Source organism: Aythya fuligula, chromosome W, assembly GCF_009819795.1.
Source record: "Aythya fuligula isolate bAytFul2 chromosome W, bAytFul2.pri, whole genome shotgun sequence".
NCBI lineage: Eukaryota > Metazoa > Chordata > Aves > Anseriformes > Anatidae > Aythya > Aythya fuligula.
The window spans coordinates 1,742,447-1,760,265 of NC_045594.1; the positions used below are offsets into that span (position 1 = coordinate 1,742,447).

General features: G+C 39.6%; 1 protein-coding gene and 2 non-coding genes across 5 annotated transcripts in view; all 3 read left to right on the forward strand.

Annotated features, from left to right (window-relative positions):
• Positions 1–17,819, forward strand: part of LOC116501378 (ubiquitin-associated protein 2-like) — a 115,776-nt gene that overhangs the window by 85,799 nt on the left and 12,158 nt on the right. For 2 of the 3 annotated variants that reach the window (XM_032206897.1, XM_032206898.1), the window contains exons 11-21: positions 3,141–3,330; positions 4,081–4,294; positions 5,638–5,912; positions 6,431–6,603; positions 7,675–7,885; positions 9,066–9,105; positions 11,408–11,591; positions 13,990–14,056; positions 15,355–15,553; positions 16,783–16,874; positions 17,720–17,770. In XM_032206897.1, coding sequence (XP_032062788.1) covers positions 3,141–3,330; positions 4,081–4,294; positions 5,638–5,912; positions 6,431–6,603; positions 7,675–7,885; positions 9,066–9,105; positions 11,408–11,591; positions 13,990–14,056; positions 15,355–15,553; positions 16,783–16,874; positions 17,720–17,770 — 1,696 coding nt within the window. The remainder of the gene's footprint in view (positions 1–3,140; positions 3,331–4,080; positions 4,295–5,637; positions 5,913–6,430; positions 6,604–7,674; positions 7,886–9,065; positions 9,106–11,407; positions 11,592–13,989; positions 14,057–15,354; positions 15,554–16,782; positions 16,875–17,719; positions 17,771–17,819) is intronic. The other variant, XM_032206899.1, reaches the window with a different exon arrangement.
• Positions 3,646–3,729, forward strand: LOC116501480. Its single transcript, XR_004254444.1, has one exon. It is a non-coding gene; the product is annotated as a small nucleolar RNA SNORD121A (small nucleolar RNA).
• On the forward strand, positions 6,037–6,121 carry LOC116501479. Its single transcript, XR_004254443.1, has one exon. It is a non-coding gene; the product is annotated as a small nucleolar RNA SNORD121A (small nucleolar RNA).

Here is a 17,819-nt window from a genome sequence, read left to right on the forward strand (position 1 = left end):
AGGGAATGGGGAGGAAAAAACAGAGACAAAAGAAGCAATCAGTCCGCGCGGAAGCACAGAGAGAGAAAAAATTATTCTCTACTTCCCATCAGCGAGCGGTGTTCGGCCACGTCCTGGGAAGCAGGGCCTCAAACGCGTAGTGGTTGTTCAGGAGGAACAGCCCCCTCCCCCACGAGAGCCCCCCCTTTTATTGCTGAGTGTGACATCAGGTGTTATGGAATATCCCTTTGGTTGGTTTAGGTCAGCTGCCCCGGCAATGTCCCCTCCCCATCACTTGCCCACCCCCAGCCTGCTGGCTCTTGGGGGCTTGGAAGGAGTCCTGATGCTGTGCCAGCACTACGCAGCAATAGACACAACACTGGAGTGATATCAGTGCTGTTCCAGCTACGAGTGCAGAGTACAGCACTGTGCGGACTGCTGCGGGGAAATGGTGACTCCAGCTCAGACAGACCCAACACAACTGGATGCGGGGGGAAGCTTAGTGACAAAAGATGAGGAAAAGGCGGAGGTGCTTAATACCTTCTTTGCCTCAGTCTTTAGCGGCAATACCGGTTGTTCTCTGGATACCCAGTACCCTGAGCTGGTGGAAGGGGATGGGGAGTAGAATGTGGCCCTCACTATCCACGAGGAAATGGTTGGTGACGTGGTACGGCACTTGGATGTGCGCAAGTTGATGGGGCCGGATGGGATCCACCCAAGGGTACTGAGAGAACTGGCAGAGGAGGTGGCCAAGCTGTTTTCCATCATTTATCGGCAGCCCTGGCTATTGTGGGAGGTCCCAGTTGACTGGCGGCTAGCAAACGTGATGCCCATCTACAAGAAGGGCTGGAGGGCAGACCCGGGCAACTACAGGCCTGTCAGTTTGACCTCGGTGCCAGGGAAGCTCATGGAGCAGATCCTCCTGAGAGTCATCATGCAGCACTTGCAGTGCAAGCAGGCGATCAGGCCCAGTCAGCATGGGTTTATGAAAGGCAGATCCTGCTTGACGAACCTGATCTCCTTCTACGACAAAGTGACGCGCTGGGTGGATGAGGGAAAGGCTGTGGATGTGGTCTACCTTGACTTCAGCAAGGCTTTTGACACCGTCTTCCACAGCATTCTCCTCAAGAAACTGGCTGCTCTTGGCTTGGACTGGCGCACGCTTCGTTGGGTTAGAAACTGGCTGGATAGCCGGGCCCAAAGAGTTGTGGTGAATGGAGCCAAGTCCAGTTGGAGGCCAGTCACTAGTGGCGTTCCCCAGGGCTTGGTTCTGGGGCTGGTCCTCTTTAATATCTTCATCGAGGGCATTGAGTGCACCCTCAGTAAGTTCGCAAATGACACCAAGTTAGGTGCGTGTGTCGACCTGCTCGAGGGTAGGAAGGCTTTGCAGGAGGATCTGGATAGGCTGCACCAATGGGCTGAGGCCAACTGTATTAAGTTCAACAAGGCCAAGTGCTGGGTCCTGCACCTGGGGCACAATAACCCCAAGCAGAGCTACAGGCTGGGAGAGGAATGGTTGGAAAGCTGCCTGGTGGAGAAGGACCTGGTTGTATTGGTAGATAGTCGGCTGTATATGAGCCAGTAGTGTGCTCAGGTGGCCAAGAATGCACCTGTTAGTGTCAGGTCAGAGGTTGGACTCGATGATCTTGAGGTCTCTTCCAACCTAGAAATTCTGTGAATCTGTGAGAAGACTCTTCTGCACAAAGACTAGTTACAGGCAAGAATGAAGATAGCTGGGAAGTTTTGTGCTGTTGAAAAGGAGGCACTTGCTTTGTCAGGGAAACAGAAATCCTGCCCCGAGGAGTCAAAAAGTATTCAGAATGCAGCATTTGTCAAATATGTTAACAGAAAAGTTTGCATTAGCAAGATGCTGAAATTGCCGATAAGCATCGTGATTACTTGCCTTTACTCATGATTGGAAGATCAGAGTGTAAAAAAAACAGCAGTTTCAGCCTTGCTGTGGTTGCCTTCATTTTCACTGAGTGCCTGGCAGGTGGTGGTACAGATCTGTTGCCTGCATTAGTTAACATTTCCTCAGGTCAGAGGAGAGTCAGATACCACGAGATCTGAAAACTAGATGGCCTAATGGTCCCGAATATCCTGGTACAGCTGTATTGCTGAACTCCACATTGCAGCAAAACTTTCCATGTAACATGGTTATAATCCATGTAACATGGTTAAAACCTGGAGGAGTCACGGTGTCAGTTCTTCTGGAACTTATATTCCTTTGCTTCTTAAACGTGATATGCTAATACATTCGTTGTTCTGATGTAAATATTCTTCCAGTGGATGCCCCCCAAATTATGTTAGAAAATATTTTAGTTCATCACATTAAGTTTTGGTAATTTTTTACTTGCCAGAAGAAAATTTGGGGCATTAAGAAATCTAGTGATGAAAGCACTGAGAGCAACTCTTCAGCCCAAGCCTGCAGTGTGTTTAGGAAAACTTTTCCAAAAATTCTGGTATCTTATATTGTCTGAATGCTTTATTTTCCTTGCATAAACCTCTGTTAGATATTAACAAGCCATGTTAAGTGTAAGAAAGCATGTTTCTCATTCTGCTTAGGTATTTGTGGTAGTGTAATTTTGGATATGTGGCTGCTGTCTGAGAAACATTTATTTCTGCTGTTCTTAGGACTTCCATGTCACCACATGTTCACTCAATTGCCGTATTTGTGACTTGATTCTTGACTGTCATCAAACCCATCGTGTACAGAGGGTAGATCCCTGCCTGTTTTTAGAGGGATAGTGTGATGTACAATGTGGATAATTGATATATATATATAATGGGCTGGCAGGTAGGATCCACTCAAATGTGACGTATCTTTTATAACTTGTCTTCAGTTACTTGATTATAGTGATCATATAGGTTATTTATGTGATATGTGATGTTACAAAAGTTGATCTTTTCAGACAGAGTGCAAAGATAATTTTGATTGTAATTGTAGTGGAATGTGTCAGCTAGCAGGATTTTTCTTCCTCTATTCTTCCTCTTTGTGTGTAGAGTTTTTGTGGCAGACAAGCAATATTCTTAAAAGCTATTGATCAGTATTAGTTCTATTGCTGGTGTGGCAGCTTTATGTAATATTGTTACTGCTTTCTTCAGTTTCAGCACAGCCAAATCATCATGTTTATTCTAGCCAAACTTTACTTTTCTTACAGTATTAATTTGGTAACATTGCTTCAGAAGCCTGTGACTTCCACTCAAGAGACAGAAGGCAACTCATTTGAGACTCCCCAGCAGCAGACCTTTGGCCAAGCCCTAGTCTTCACAAATTCTCAGCACAGCACCCAGATGGCATCAGGAACTGGCAGTTCCAGTGCTGTAAATTCCTATTCTCCTCAGAATCTGGTAAAATTATCTTATTCTTTGAGTGTTCTTCATGAAGAAATACTTCAGGTTAAGCAGCTTTTCCAATACTGGTCATTTCATGAAATGTTTCAGTATTAGTAAAATTTGTGTCCCAAATGCTGAAGAACTGGGATTAAGAATAGCCTCTCTCACACATACGCAAAAAACTTTTTTTCTGTTTATTTTTTATTTATTTTTTGCTAGGCAATTTTTTCTTGGTTTACATGAAGTTACTTGTATTAATTTTTGCGTGGGGAGCAGGTGTGTTTACTGCATGCTGATTTAGGATTGAATTGTTTGTGCTGAAGAGTTCTATGCCAGAAAACCATGATGTGACATTTCCAAGCACATATCTAACTGCTTTTTGTGGAAACATGACTGTTTCTTAGTTTTCTGGAGTGATGAAAAAGGCTTCCCTTGTTTAATGATTATGAGAGTTAAAATTGGGCACTTGTATTCTTTGAAAATTTCTTCAGCTATTAGTAATTAAATGTTTTTGGGATGTGTGGATTCAAGAAAATTACTTGTTGCAATCAGTGGTAAAAGTTTATTAGTGATAACGAGATGATCTGGCCATATGCTACATCTGAATTTTTAATTTGTCATTTATTAGTAATCTAGGGCTGAAGAAGTTTCAGTTGCTGCCAAATAGCAGCTGTAGACTCTGATCTTATTATTATTTTCAAGTGATTTATTAAATCTTTAACTCTATTCTTCTGTTCCTTTTTTTTTCTCCTTGTCTTTTGGTAGTCTGCAGTTCTTTGTTCTGGCTTTGGAGAACTTGGATCCTCTAAATTGGCAAACTCTACTGGATCCCAAATCTTGGACCAATTGAAATCTCCAGGTTTGGATCAATTTACCTCTCAACAAAACAATAGTAGCTCTACCACCACTACCACAACTACCGCATCATCTTGGGATCTAAAACCACCCATTACTCAGTCCTCAGTCCTCAGTCAGTTTGGTAAGTGCTTTCACATAATCTCTCTCTCTATTAGTCTGTAAAATTTCTTAATGCCAATGACAGTTTAAAATGGCCTTGATGAAAGGCTTTTTAAAATGTAATTCTAATAATAAAATTGGTTGCAAGGTTTAAGTTAAGCTTATCTGCTGGTAATAGATATTACAAATATATCACAAACTAAGTTGTGATGGGCTAAAGCCTATCCATAGAGTCTTTAGAAGTTGTTGAGCCTTCATGTAGTGACATCTTTGATTTGGTATGCCTGTCTATTTAAGTGGAACTTTGATGTGACTTCATTCTCAGCAAATCCTGGAAAAGAAGTATTTTAGTCTTTGTGCCTATGCTGCTTCTAGCTGAATATAAGGTTGTACCATATTTTTTCTCCCATTTTTTCCTCTTATAACTATTACATGAGTTTTGAATGAGCACTACATAATTTCTTCATAAAGTGCATCATATCTCCTTGTTTGAAGTCTGCATGTGCTCAGAATGATGCAGATTACTAATTTTGTCTGTTCGTAATTGGATGGATTTTTCATTTAATTAAGTACAATTGACAGGAACAGCGGTGAACGTGATAAGAAGCTGTTCTTTGCAGTTCAGTTTGTAGCAGTGTTCTCACTAAAGAATTATAGTTCTTGTATCTATCTCTTGTATGTGTGTGTTTTCAAATAGGTAAAGCAGCCAATTTGATAGCAGCTGTAATATTTTACATGCAGTAATTCTGAAAAAAATGTTTGTATGCATTTTGAGTTGCTTTCTAATGCACTTTGCCAACTGAATAAAAAACCCCTTCAGATTGCAAGTGATATGGACTTATGGTTGATGGCCAATGCTCCAAGCTGTTGTTTGGCTTTCACATCTGAAAACTGGGGAAGAGAAAAACATAGGAGAGAAAAAACTGTCTGTATCCAGTGTGTCTTGACTTTCAGCCAGATGGAGATGGTAGATGAATTCCTCCTTGTGTTGAAAATCTTTGCCTTTGTGGGGCAGGAAATCATAACTCATAATACATCTAAATTGCAACTCCAAACACCTTGAAAGTTATCACAGTTTATTGGCACAGTTAATTGCAGTGAAACTTGCCATCTTTGACTAAAATAATCCACAAGCTTTTTGATGCCTAACGTAAAGAAAGCTAAATAATGCTTGATGAAATGTGTTCATTTAAGATAAGGAATATCAAATGTTGGCATTGTTATTGCAATGGTAATATTCTATATGGAACTTGTATGATGCATGCACTAGAAAATAATAGCTGTCAAGTGTGTCAAGTCACCCAGATTCTTTCATGAAGAGCAGAGTTTAATGCTTTAATTTTTCTTTTTCCAATTACTGTCCAGACTTTAAATCCCAGCCTGAACCATCCCCAGTTCTGAGTCAGCTGACCCAGCGACAGCAGCAACAAACACAGGCAGTCCCTGTTCCTCCTCCTGGGCTGGAGTCCTTCTCATCCCAGGTGAAACTCCAAGAGCCGTCCCCAGTAGACACCTCTACAGCTGTCAGCAAAATGTTACAGCTGCCCAGTATATCTATGGAGAACCAGGCAGGGACTGCCCATCAAACCCAGCAGAAACAGATAAAACCACCAAAACGGAGGATAACTCCAGCATCCAAGGTGGGTAATTTGGTGGCACCAAGTACTTAATCATTGCATATAAGTTTCTAGGGAGAAGAGGGGCAAAGACCATCATATGTTTTCTGTTTATAGAGCAGGGAATTCTAAGCTGGATAGTTCTACAGTCCAAAATAGAATGATGTTGTCTTTTCCAAGCACATACCTGATTGTTCTGTGTGGAAAATGACTGATGCTGAGTGATTTTGGATTGACTTAACTGGCCGCAAATTGAATGTTGGATGAATGGGGGTGGGCATGGGTGATGGTTGTGTATCGCAAAATACAGTGGCTAACACTTTCAGCCCCAGATTGGATCCAAGAATCTATAAATGAATTTCAGATTGCAATAATGGAATTAATTTGTGATGCAAACTGGGGCTTTGTGACAGATATAGTTAAGAGGAAAGATTGAGGCAGTAGCTGAAGAAGTCTAGTTATGGGAGAAGAGTGTCAGTCACTGGTATCTTTAATACAAATAGTACACAGAAAGGAACTGTGGCTTATCTTTCCCTTTTAAGATTCCTGCTTCTGCAGTGGAGATGCCTGGGTCAGCTGATGTGACAGGGTTAAATGTTCAGTTTGGAGCTCTTGAGTTTGGATCAGAGTCTGCACTCCCGGAGTTTGGATCAACTTCAAGCAGTGAGAATACCAGCCAGGCGAACAACAATAGCTCGTACTCAAAATCTGTAAAGTACGTGTGAGTTCCCCTTGTGCCTTCTGAGATGTCCTCTTGAAGGGTCAAGTTCTTGTAAAATATGTCAAGGCACCATTACTGTGTAATGGGAGGGGGAAATAGGGTGGCTTGTAAGGCTGTTTTCTGTGGATGGCATGTTAAAAGAAGTCTCTCTTCTAATTACAATCAAAACCTCACGGACAGGTTGATTTGAAGCTGCAGATGACATGAATGGAAAGAACCTTAAAGCAAGCTACCTTTTATAGAATTGCTTCCTCATGTTTGATTTTCCCGATTTTTAAATTTGCCAGAGGCTTTGTTCCTTACAACTTCAATTTTTCTGCTTTTGATCCAGGATAGATGAACCTTGTACCATATATGTGTGTCAGTAGATTGGCACCAGATTGCAGATCTGATGCTCCTATAGAATGAGAAAAGCCAAGCTTTTCAGTCTGCAGAAGCTTTTACTGAAATGCTGAAATAGGTGATGATAAAGACAAATGTGTCAATAACCCATTTTTATTCCTTACTCTTTTAGCTTTCAGTAGAAAGCTTCCTGAAGTTTATTCAGAAACACTAGTAAAAATGAACTTCCACATTCATTTCTAGTTCTATAAATGATTTAAGCTGTTTAGAAAATAAAACTCCTGCATGTTTCAGGGTTGTTTTTTTTTTTATTCTTTGCATATTGTGTTAGACTGCTACTGTAATGTTAGATTTCTATTCTAAGAAGATTAGGTGTTTATCATCATATTCTGGACTTTATGGATCTAGTTTATTAAGAAAGGTTATAATCATGAATTTATCCTTTGAGAGGATGGAAATAAGTTGACAAGTGTGTGTCAAGTATTGTTTGGTTGGGCTTACGGGAGGAAGGTGAATGGTGCTTAAAGCAGCTGGTGTTTTTGAAGTAATTATTGGGGACCAAAACAAAATTGTATTTTTTCATGATTTCCTCTAAAATAAATAGTGTAAATCTGACTATGTCTTATTTAAGTAGTTTTAGATAGCTGTGTAGGAGCTGATATTTTCATGAAGGTGTTTGATATCTCATTTACCATCATAGTAAATAATTTTTACTTTTTCCAGTGATCCTTTGAATACCTCTTTGCCAATATCCAATACAGTACAGGAGTCCACCTACACAACCTCTGCCATCACCTCTTCTAGCCTGACCTGCTCATCCCAGAGCACTAGCCTGGTAACAACAACTTCCTCCTATGAACAGATTTCTGTGCATAGTAGGATAGCGTACCAAAGCTCCATGGCTCCATCTGAACCACTCCCTATTGCAGTTACGGTGAGTGAACTTCAGAAATAAGACCTAGAAAAAGATGAAATATTCTTATTCATGTTGGACTCGTATAACCCTGCTACGTCAATGTTTTTAACCAAGCCAAGTGGTTTCTTTGATTCCCAAGCCCACCCTGTTATTTGTGTTTTCTTTTCCTATTGTGTAGCCGTTTTGGGCTGTACTGTATTTGGGATATAATTGCGTCCTCTGATTTTATGGGTCTTGACATCTTAAATTGCCGCCTGACCTTTTTTCTTAGTAACACTTCAACATTCTAGTTGAGTTTCCTTCCCTGAGGCTTAGCTTTTAAAAAAGGAACTCACTGTCAATGTAAATATTAATCATGGTATTCTGCCATAACTTGACAGTTTCTATTCAAAGGCATATAATTTATTAAATTTATAAGGAATCTAGCAAATAGATCTCAAACTGGCTTTGGCCCCTCTAGCGTTATTCTTTTGTTGGATTTAAACACCAGTAGGAATTAGTATTGTTTTATTTTAAAAGGATAGGGTGAGATCTGATCAAGGACAGAGGATCTCTTGAGAGATACTCAAAAGCACCTACTTTTTGTATGCAGAATGTAGGTTTGTTTAAAAAGAATAATTTATTGAATGTTTAAGGAACTTGTGAGAGATTGTAAGTTTATTTACTTCTGGCCTTTGTTATGTAATGGTTCAGTCACACTTGTCTTCTGCACTAGCTCGTATGTACTGGCGAGGATCAAGCGTAGACTATCCACTTCTATATTCCAGCGTTATCCAAAAAACAACTGGTGCTTCTTAAGTCTTATCTTTCAATGGAAAAAAAATGGCGTCTGTGTAACTTGGATAGTTAAAATTGTGAGTTGCATTAGATCAAAAGCACAACCATTTCCTAGATGTTAATTCAATCCTTTCTTTCATATTGGTGTGAACCTGAAGTTTGTTATATACAGTACATGGGAAGGTCTCCTGCTGATGGGTGTAGTATGGGCAGTGTATGGGATTCTGTATGTTCAGGACACTTTGTGCTCGAGAATTTTATGTGGTTTTGTTAAAGGCAGTAAAAAGCTAATTTTCTGCCTGGTTTGTCTTTCAATTTAGAATGAATATAGAATTTTGCATGAAGCACGTTAAATGTGTGATTCATTTGGAAAATGTGATATACCTATGAGATGATTTATTAATTTCTCCTGTGTTTACAGAATGGACACAGTGGTGGTAGAACACAGGCAGCTCTTGACAGTAAGTTTACAAAGCTTGGATGTGTACAGGACTCTAATGACTCTTTCTAGTCTTTCTTTACAAATTGGTATGCACACAGTTGTAGCAATATGACATCTGGTTTAAGGTTTTATATAGTTCTGACTAATTTTTGGCTGATCAATCTGAGTTTATTTTGTACTTACAGAGGATGTACTGCTTGCTTATTGGAGAAAACTGAAATACGGAAACAGCTCTATTGAATCTGTACCCAGTGTGTATAACCCTGAGCAGTCTTAAGCATTAGAAAAGCTGCTTTGCTGTTTTTTTTTCCCCTTTTTGGATTTCTCTACTGCAAATTACTTAATATACAATTTCTTATACATTCTTCCAGCTCTTGTTTGGAAAGCTGCAATTAGCATTTAGTGGCAATGAAACAGTCATTCTTTGAAAGCACCTCTTGCTGGGTGTAATGCTCAATTGCTACCCTGTGGGACATAAGGGTGACTAACATGCTCCTTCTGCTGGGTTGCTTGCTATCTTGCAATAGATTAACAGTGTTGTCTGATACAGACAATACTGTTCTCTTCATTTTGGCCTTTTTCTTTTTTTTTTTTTTTTTTCTTGGCATGTGGTAATTTACTTGTAGCACCCCAGTAGCTCTCTTCCCAGAGTCAAAATAATTAAAATGTAATTTTCACTCTTTTGACTTTTATATTCTGGGTTATGGAAGTTTCTAGCAGCTTGAATTAAAATCTTTTGGAATTCCAGCACTTCAGTTTTAAGTCTATCAATCTTTTAAACATCTCAGGTATGTCAGCAGCAGGACAGTTTTTTTTATATTTCTGAGTGCCAAGAACTTGAGTATTCAGACCTATAAACTGTTTTGTTAATGCCAATTTCTGTTCAAGTGAGCAGGAGGAAGGGTATATGCCTAAACAGTTACTTATTAAAGATTTTAATGGATAGGACAACTTTGCAAATAGAAAATTTATTTACTCTCATGTATAGAATTAACCATTTTGTAAATTCACTACGGGATTTGTCTTTTTGCTATGGAAAACAAAGATCTGAGATTTTTTTTGTAATTACTGTGTAACAGTTTTATTAGTCCCTTTTTCTATACTGGTTCCCTTTGACAGCATTTCTATTTTTTTCTTTATCTCAGGCCCATAAACCAGAATCAGCCTTCTACTGTGTATCTATTTCATGTGTCCAAACTATTTTGAAATTCTCTTTTTGTAAACATTTGAAAGCACTGACTGTTTTCCTTCCGTATATGCCGCTAATATCCTTAGTTGGTCATCTCTCATCTTTCCTACTGGTGCTCTTTAATGTCCAGGTCTCATCCTTCCTAAACATGAAGCTGTTCAAAACATGCTAGGATTATAATTCTGACCATCCTATTTGTCTTCTGGTTTTCTTCTTAATGAAGATGGTGATTCTGTCCCTTATACTGGGGGTGTCTACTTTGATTTCAAGGAGTGAATCACAGAATTGAAGGGGTTGGAAGGGACCTCAAAAGATCATTGGGTCCAACCCCCCTGCCAAAGCAGGTTCCTCAGAGCAGGCTGCCCAGGTAGGCATCCAGATGGGCCTTAAATATCTCCAGAGAAGGAGACTCCACAACCTCCCTGGGCAGCCTGTTCCAATGGTCTGTCACCCTCACTGTGAAGAAGGTCTTTCGCATGTTGGTACAGAACTTCCTGTGCTCTATCTTGTGGCCATTACTCCTTGTCCTCTCCCCGCAAACCACTGAGAAGAGGTTGGCCAAATCCCTCTGTCTCCCACACCTCAGGTATTTATACACATTGATGAGATTTTATTTTTAAAGTGTTACATGTTTGAGTCAGTACTCCAGACAGATTAGTTTTATGTGCTCTTTGTACCCCAATGATCCAAATCTCAGGCATCAATAGTGCTGTGTAGGTTGGAGTGAAGAATTGGAGCTGTAGGTAAACTTTTGCAGTGCCTTTAAGAGTACAAACACGTTCTGTTTGAAGAAAGGGATTGGAATCAAATGCAAAGAACTTTGAAATGAGGATGGACTTGTGAGCAAAGGCTAATAATCAGATACTGGGAGGTGAAGCATAAAAGACTGTAGTTTACTACATGTGTACAGGTAAAAATTATAATTCTGTGAGTGAAGAGCTTAAAGAGAGAAATTGATAGTTCTGGTGCCATCTGACTTTTCCTTAATAGCCAGATGGCTTAACACCATTCCTTGTTCTTAACAGCCAGATTTTTGTAAACCAAGGTAGAATACTTAATGTTCCTGAATCCAGCTTGGGAGTCAGGTATGCTGGAATTTGTCTCTGACTGCCTCTTTTTCAATTCATTGCAGCTACTTCATCAGTTCCAGTGTCTAAGACAGAGCCTTCTCCCTCACTATCTTCTGCTGGTTCTATGCCTAGCGTGGTGTCCACCACCACTTCGCTTCTGTCTTCAGCATCGCAGCATGCGGCAACGTTGCCCAGCTTGTCTCAGTCCAGTGACTTGGCCAGCAGCTCACTTTCCCAGTTAAGCAGGTATGGTAGGAGTTGTGGTAACCTGTGAAGGGAAAAATGTTCTGGGGAAAGGGCAAATATAAGGGTGGCTGACATTGGGGTTATCAGCTGACAGGGTGCTCTTTTCTGACAGTAACTGGAATTAAGAGATTCAGAAGAGGATGTTTCTGTTTGCAAAGTAGGGCTGCCTCTTTATGTTACAGCAGTGCTGCCCTCAAATTTTCATGGCATATAAACACCTTTGTGTTTCAAGGGGCTCTATGCATGCTGGTAGGAGTTTTAGTTGGAAAACTGTTGGGCAGATACTGAGTGCTGATATTGTATAAACTCACTTTAGGATAGAATAAATCTTGTGGTTAAAAATTAATGAGAACAAAATATACGACATCTTGTTATCTGTCGACCTTCTGTTATGTTGAAGCATCTTGTTAATTGAAACATCCCGTTATCTGTCGACCCTCAGTTAGGCTGAAACTTGAGATAACTTGAGTCAACCTTCTGTTATGTCTTGTTAACTGAGACATCCCGTTATCTGCCGACCATCAGTTAGGCTGAAACTTGAGATAGCTTGAGCCAACTCAGCATTTCTGCAGCTTGGAAAACAACTGATTCATCCTACCTGGCATTCTTTAAGCAAAAGGTGAAAAGTGCATCACGAGGAAGACCTACGGTCTTCCTCCCAAAGACCACTGCCCACGTCCCGAAGACCCCGGCCCACAATTCTTGGGAGGCTTTGCGCAAGCGCAAGGACTGATAAGCTAATTACCATACGAAGCGAGAGTAGGCGGGTTTAGGTATTGAATATGTATAGGCGTTAATAGAATATTCATTGTTTTGCTGTATAAATATGAGATGGTTTGTTACTTTGAACATGCACAATAGGTGGAGAGATCCCCCATGCATCCAGCGCTGCAATAAAGAATATACCACTTAAGGAAATTTCGGCTTCGATCTTTGAATCAGTGCCATGACAAGATGATGCCTGAACTCCAGGCATGTCTGACTTGGTTGTGCTGGTAGCTGTTGTCTGAGTCTCTGCCATAGGTCAGATAATTAATGAATGAAGGCTTCTCACAAGGGAAGGGTGGACAAGGAAATGGTTTAAAACTGTATGCTGGACTCAATCATTTATTTTATTGCTGCCTGAATTGGTGTCATCCTATTTCCTCCAGATGGGGAATTGGTTTTAAAGGCTTGAAGGAAAATTAATCTGTTGAAACTGATAATAGTCTGACCCAGCACCTTGAAGAGCTTGTGACAGAAGTCTTTGCCCTTAAAATAGGTCATATGATTCAGTCAAGAGCTTTGTTAAAAAACACTGCTCTATTTTCTTGTAGCTATTTCTATGGAGAATATTAAAATACATGTTGTTATTAGGATCTCTTTTGCTTCTGATTCACATTATGAGCTTTTTAAACACCAAATCATAAGTGCTTTGTATGTCTGTTTGGCTTTGTTCAGTATTAATTTGTTTATTTTGCTTATTTATATTGTACTTTTTTGTGTTCTTGACCTTGAATGTAAGGTAGAACTTTTAAGTGTAAATGTTTGCGAACCAGTTTGTTGCTTTTCAAGGAGACATTTAAAGAGCTTTGGATTGCAAATGAATGTTGGTGCTGCTGTTACTACCTCAAACTCACAGGCCTGGTCAGGTAGGGAAAAAAGTGGTGCTAATGCAGAGCTGCTTTCTAAAATGAAGTTATCTCAAATGTTTTTCATCAGTAACTTCCTTATTCTCAAATTTTACAGTATGTATAAAACTGAACTGATTGTTCTGATTCATCTTTTGAATAAGGAAAAGGCTTTTAGGGGTTGTAGTGGTTTGAACAAGCATTGATTAAATTAACTAATTCTGTAGTAGTATGCCTAATTTTCCTGCTTTCACAGGTGCTATTTGTTTGCTTTTTTATTTTGAGCCTTGCCTTTTGAAGAGAGTATCGAGGCTGTTGGCAGAGTTATGGAGCACATACCTTAACAGATCTAGTTAGCTGAACTAAAGAAATGCAGTTAAAACATGAGAAATGTTGTGAATCAAACCAAAGCACTGCCTCACCTAGTACCTGTCCCCTGTGATATCCAGCAGCAGTTGCTCAGGGAAAGACTAATTAACAAGCCATGTGTTATGTGAAACTTTCTGGTATGTTCTGGTTTTGGAATTTACATGACTTGGAAGTATTGCTGTATAATTGCTAAAACTACTATTGTTTTTTTTCTAAAAATATAGTAAACTGATAATTAGAAATGATTGGTGTTTATCATGTTTCTTGTTATTAATAGTTCTCTTATTTTTTTATTAAACAGTAGGTAGATATTAAAGAAAATTTACCTGTAGGGGTGTGTGTGTGCATATACATACAGTGTGTGTATATAGTTTTTTCTAGGAAAAATTCATTGTTAATTCTTTGCAATTTCTTTCTAGCTCCCTTTCCAATCATCAGAGCAGCCTCTCCCTTGTCTCAGTGTTGTCTTCAAGCACATCACATGCAGTAAGTCCTGTTTGCGTTTCAACAGATGTTTGGCATATATAGTCAGTGTTAACCCGAGGATGAAGACCCTCTCTTAAAGTTCATTGTGTCCCAGTACACCAAGAACTGAGACAAGAGGCTTGTCTTGGGAGAAGGACTGCTAGCCCTCTAGTGACAAAAAGATTGTCATTACTACTTGTGATTTGTACTAGATCAAGAATTAAATATTAGAGACTGGCCAGTCATACAGCTTCAGAGAAAATTTTTACCCAGGAAGGGGAGATGGAGTGAAGAGAATTTCTTGCAGCAACTGTATTAAAAATAATATTTAGAAGTGGCTGTCTGAAACTGCTTCAAAAGGTGGAATGTTAGCAATCTACACTGGAGAGGTTAGCAGGCAAAGTGTGGTGTGATGGAATGATATATATCATGACAAATGCTTCATGACAGATGATACTGGAGTTTACCATGTGATGATGTTGTCATGTGAGTAATTCATTAGAGTGAGGCAAATGGTATCGAATACAGTACTGTAGGTGAGATTACACAAATGGAAGTCAGACACTGCTTTATTATGTGATAGTGTACTTCTGTACAATCCCAGTTAGGGTGTGCTGATAGGCTTTTGCTCTTCTTTTATTTGTGTATTTAGTTTGTAATGCTTCATCCTGACTGAATGTGTAACTTGAAAATTCACATTTAGGCAAATGTCCTTCTTCCCTGTTGTGGGAGCTGTTTTAGCTTCTGTGTGTCGATGACACTGTTTTGCAAGTGTCATCAGCTTTTACAGTTAAAGCACTGTATTTTGCTGGATTCAAACCAGGAACTCTGTTATACTTGCGTTCCTGTAATATATCTGGTCTGCGGTTGCTTACCACATTGATTTTGTTGTGGGGCGTTGCAGTTTTAATGTTTTAAATTCCGCAAAGTGCATCGAGGAAATGACAATAGCAGTGTCCTGTATTCTGAAAAAAATACTGTCTTTTGGAAGAATATAGACATTTATTTTATATAATAAGTACTAGCTGAAATGAGTAAACAGTCAAATGGCAAGAAAGAATGCAATGGAGGGATGTTTGAGTTTTTGTGATACAATTCTGTGATGATATAGCTGCCTAATTTAAACTTTAATAATTTTCTTTGAATACTTGAAAATCACAAGCATGCGACTTAGTTGCTAGCTTGGTACATAAGTAATGCATTTACTATTAAACATTCTCTTGCATGTGCTGCTGTTACTTATAAGATTGTCTTTTTTCCACAGCGTCTTCCACTGTGGTTTTGCTCTGTGATCCTCAATCTTTTTGTCTCCTTTCTAGCACACTAGTGTTGAGAACACAACTTCGCTCCAGCCCTCAACAACCTTTTCAACTGCTTCAACCTCAGCCACTAGTAGCACCACCTCTTCGGTTGTCAGCATGGCAAGCAGTATGAACACTACAAACAGCCTTGGCCTGAGCGTTACCAGTGTGTCTATACCAGCTGCTACCACGCGGGCAGCTCCCTTAGTGTCTTCAGGTTTGCAATATTAACAGATCACATGGATAGACAGAGGACTCCAGTCTGCAGGGCTGTCAGTTGAGCATCTCACCAGCAATAACTACGCTAAGAAATCCACACTCTTGAATAGCATTTTCAGTATGCTTTATTTGCTGGCTTATAAAATGAAGCTGCCTGATTTTGTGTATTTGAAGTATTTGTTAGGGTGTGATGTGTGGCATTTATATAGCACGTTCTATCCCTAAAGAGCTTTATAAATAGACACCAGAGCAGTTCTCACTTCAAGTTTTGGACTAGAAGACTTGCACAGTTTATATTCCAGGTTGTGATCAGCTCTTGACCGTCAGTTTACATTAGCTTTCCTTTCAGTCTTCTTTGCGACTTGAATTCATTTGGCAGTATCAAAGTACACTGCAGTGTCCTCATTATCATGTGTCATATCCCTACTGCCACATCTGCAGAGAGGAAAAAAGCTGTCTGATGTGTGGGTTATTCCACAGCAATAATCACTTCTTCCAAAGCATCCACTGACAGAAGGTGGGAAGGCTTCTTCTACTGAAGTGGAAGCAATGCTAAATTTCTTTGCTCTTCTAATCAACATAACCTGCTAAAAGGAAATTCTGTGGAGGGAAGTGAATGATGTAAATATTAAGATCAAACTTAAATACACAAGAATTTCTCATTTCCTATTCCCACTCTTTGTAAATGAAGCGTCTAACTAGCCAAAGTGCCTTTTTACCCTTCTGCTTACTAGCTCTGCTTCATAGAGGCACCTGAGACTGTCTCAATCTTCTTTATTTTCCCAAATGCAATAAGTAACCCACAAAAAGTTTACTAGCGATATTTAGTGCTTTCTGGTCCCTTGCTGGCAGCAAGGGGAAATGTGTTGACAGGGCAGAAAATGAAAGAAAATAATTTGCTCTCAGATCAAGAACAATGCCTACGTTTTACCTTCAGGAGGGGACCAAGGAAAGGAGAGAAGTTCCTGTAATCCGCTCAGAGTAAATGACAAAATTGGGATGTTTTCTGCAGAGGCTATTTTGAATTTAAAGTAGTCTGTGCTTTCCCTTCCTTTAGGTATGGTTCAACTTTTCAGGCTATTTTGAGCATTTTCATCAATTAGCACTAAATTTTACTGTTCTTTAAAAGCTACGATAGTGCAGCTGCCAGGGCTCGTGAGCTATGTTGTCTTGGTGCTGAAGCCTTTTCTAAAGGCTTGTTAAAGTGTCTGCATTTTGGTTCTACAGGCAAAGCTCCCCCAAATCTGCCCCAAGGTGTACCGCCCTTGTTGCATAACCAGTATATTGTGGGACCTGGAGGACTTCTGCCTGCCTACCCAGTAAGCAATTTAATTGTACCTGTCCTTGTTTACTTAAACCTTGGTGCAAGTGGGCCCTCCAGACCTCTTGCTGTCTATGCCAAGGCATTTGTTTTGTCATGTATTGCACCTGGAATTCTTCTTCCAAATGCCAAAGAAATATGCAATATATTCAGTGGGAGTTTACTGTTCATAGAAAATTTCAAAATTGGTGTGGCTGCTGTCAAAGCTGAGCATGTGTTCTGCTGTGGTTTTTGGTGGTATAAGGTTTTAGGCCTTTTCATTAAATTTAGACTTATTCAGGTTTGTGTTACTGGAATAGACTTACCATAGTAATGGTCGAACTGTGCGATGTGTCCTGTCTGTCATAGTTTGAAAGGCTGCACAAAGATTTTTGATGTCTGACCAAGATCAACATCTCATTATCTAATTTTTGAATCAGAAACTAACTGCTTTACTTATCACATTGAATGTGAGGGGTGAGCTCGATAAAGACATTCATTATGTCTTTGTCATATTCTCTGAAAGAATAATTGCAGAAAAGACTTGTTTTTATTCCCAAATCTGAATGCCCAGTAGATCTTTATTAATTCATGAATGATGCATCTGTAAAAACAGTATTGAAGACTGAACAGGCAGACTCTCCTCAGAGGACTACTGTCACCTGAAAACAATATTAGAGTGACAAGCCATTTTAAGCTCTACTAGCCTTACAATTTTACAGTGCTTCGTGATTACACAATACAGCATAGAGCCATACACCTTTAACAAAGACTTGTCCTAGATCAAACTGTGTTTAAAGCCCCAAATTTGTCAGCATCAGAGAAAAGTGTTATAATGATGTTGTATTTTTATCTGTCTTCAAGCAGATTTATGGTTATGATGATCTACAGATGCTTCAATCCAGGCTGCCAATGGTAAGTAAATAGCTTGGTTTATTTCATTTTAAGCATTATCTTCAGTATT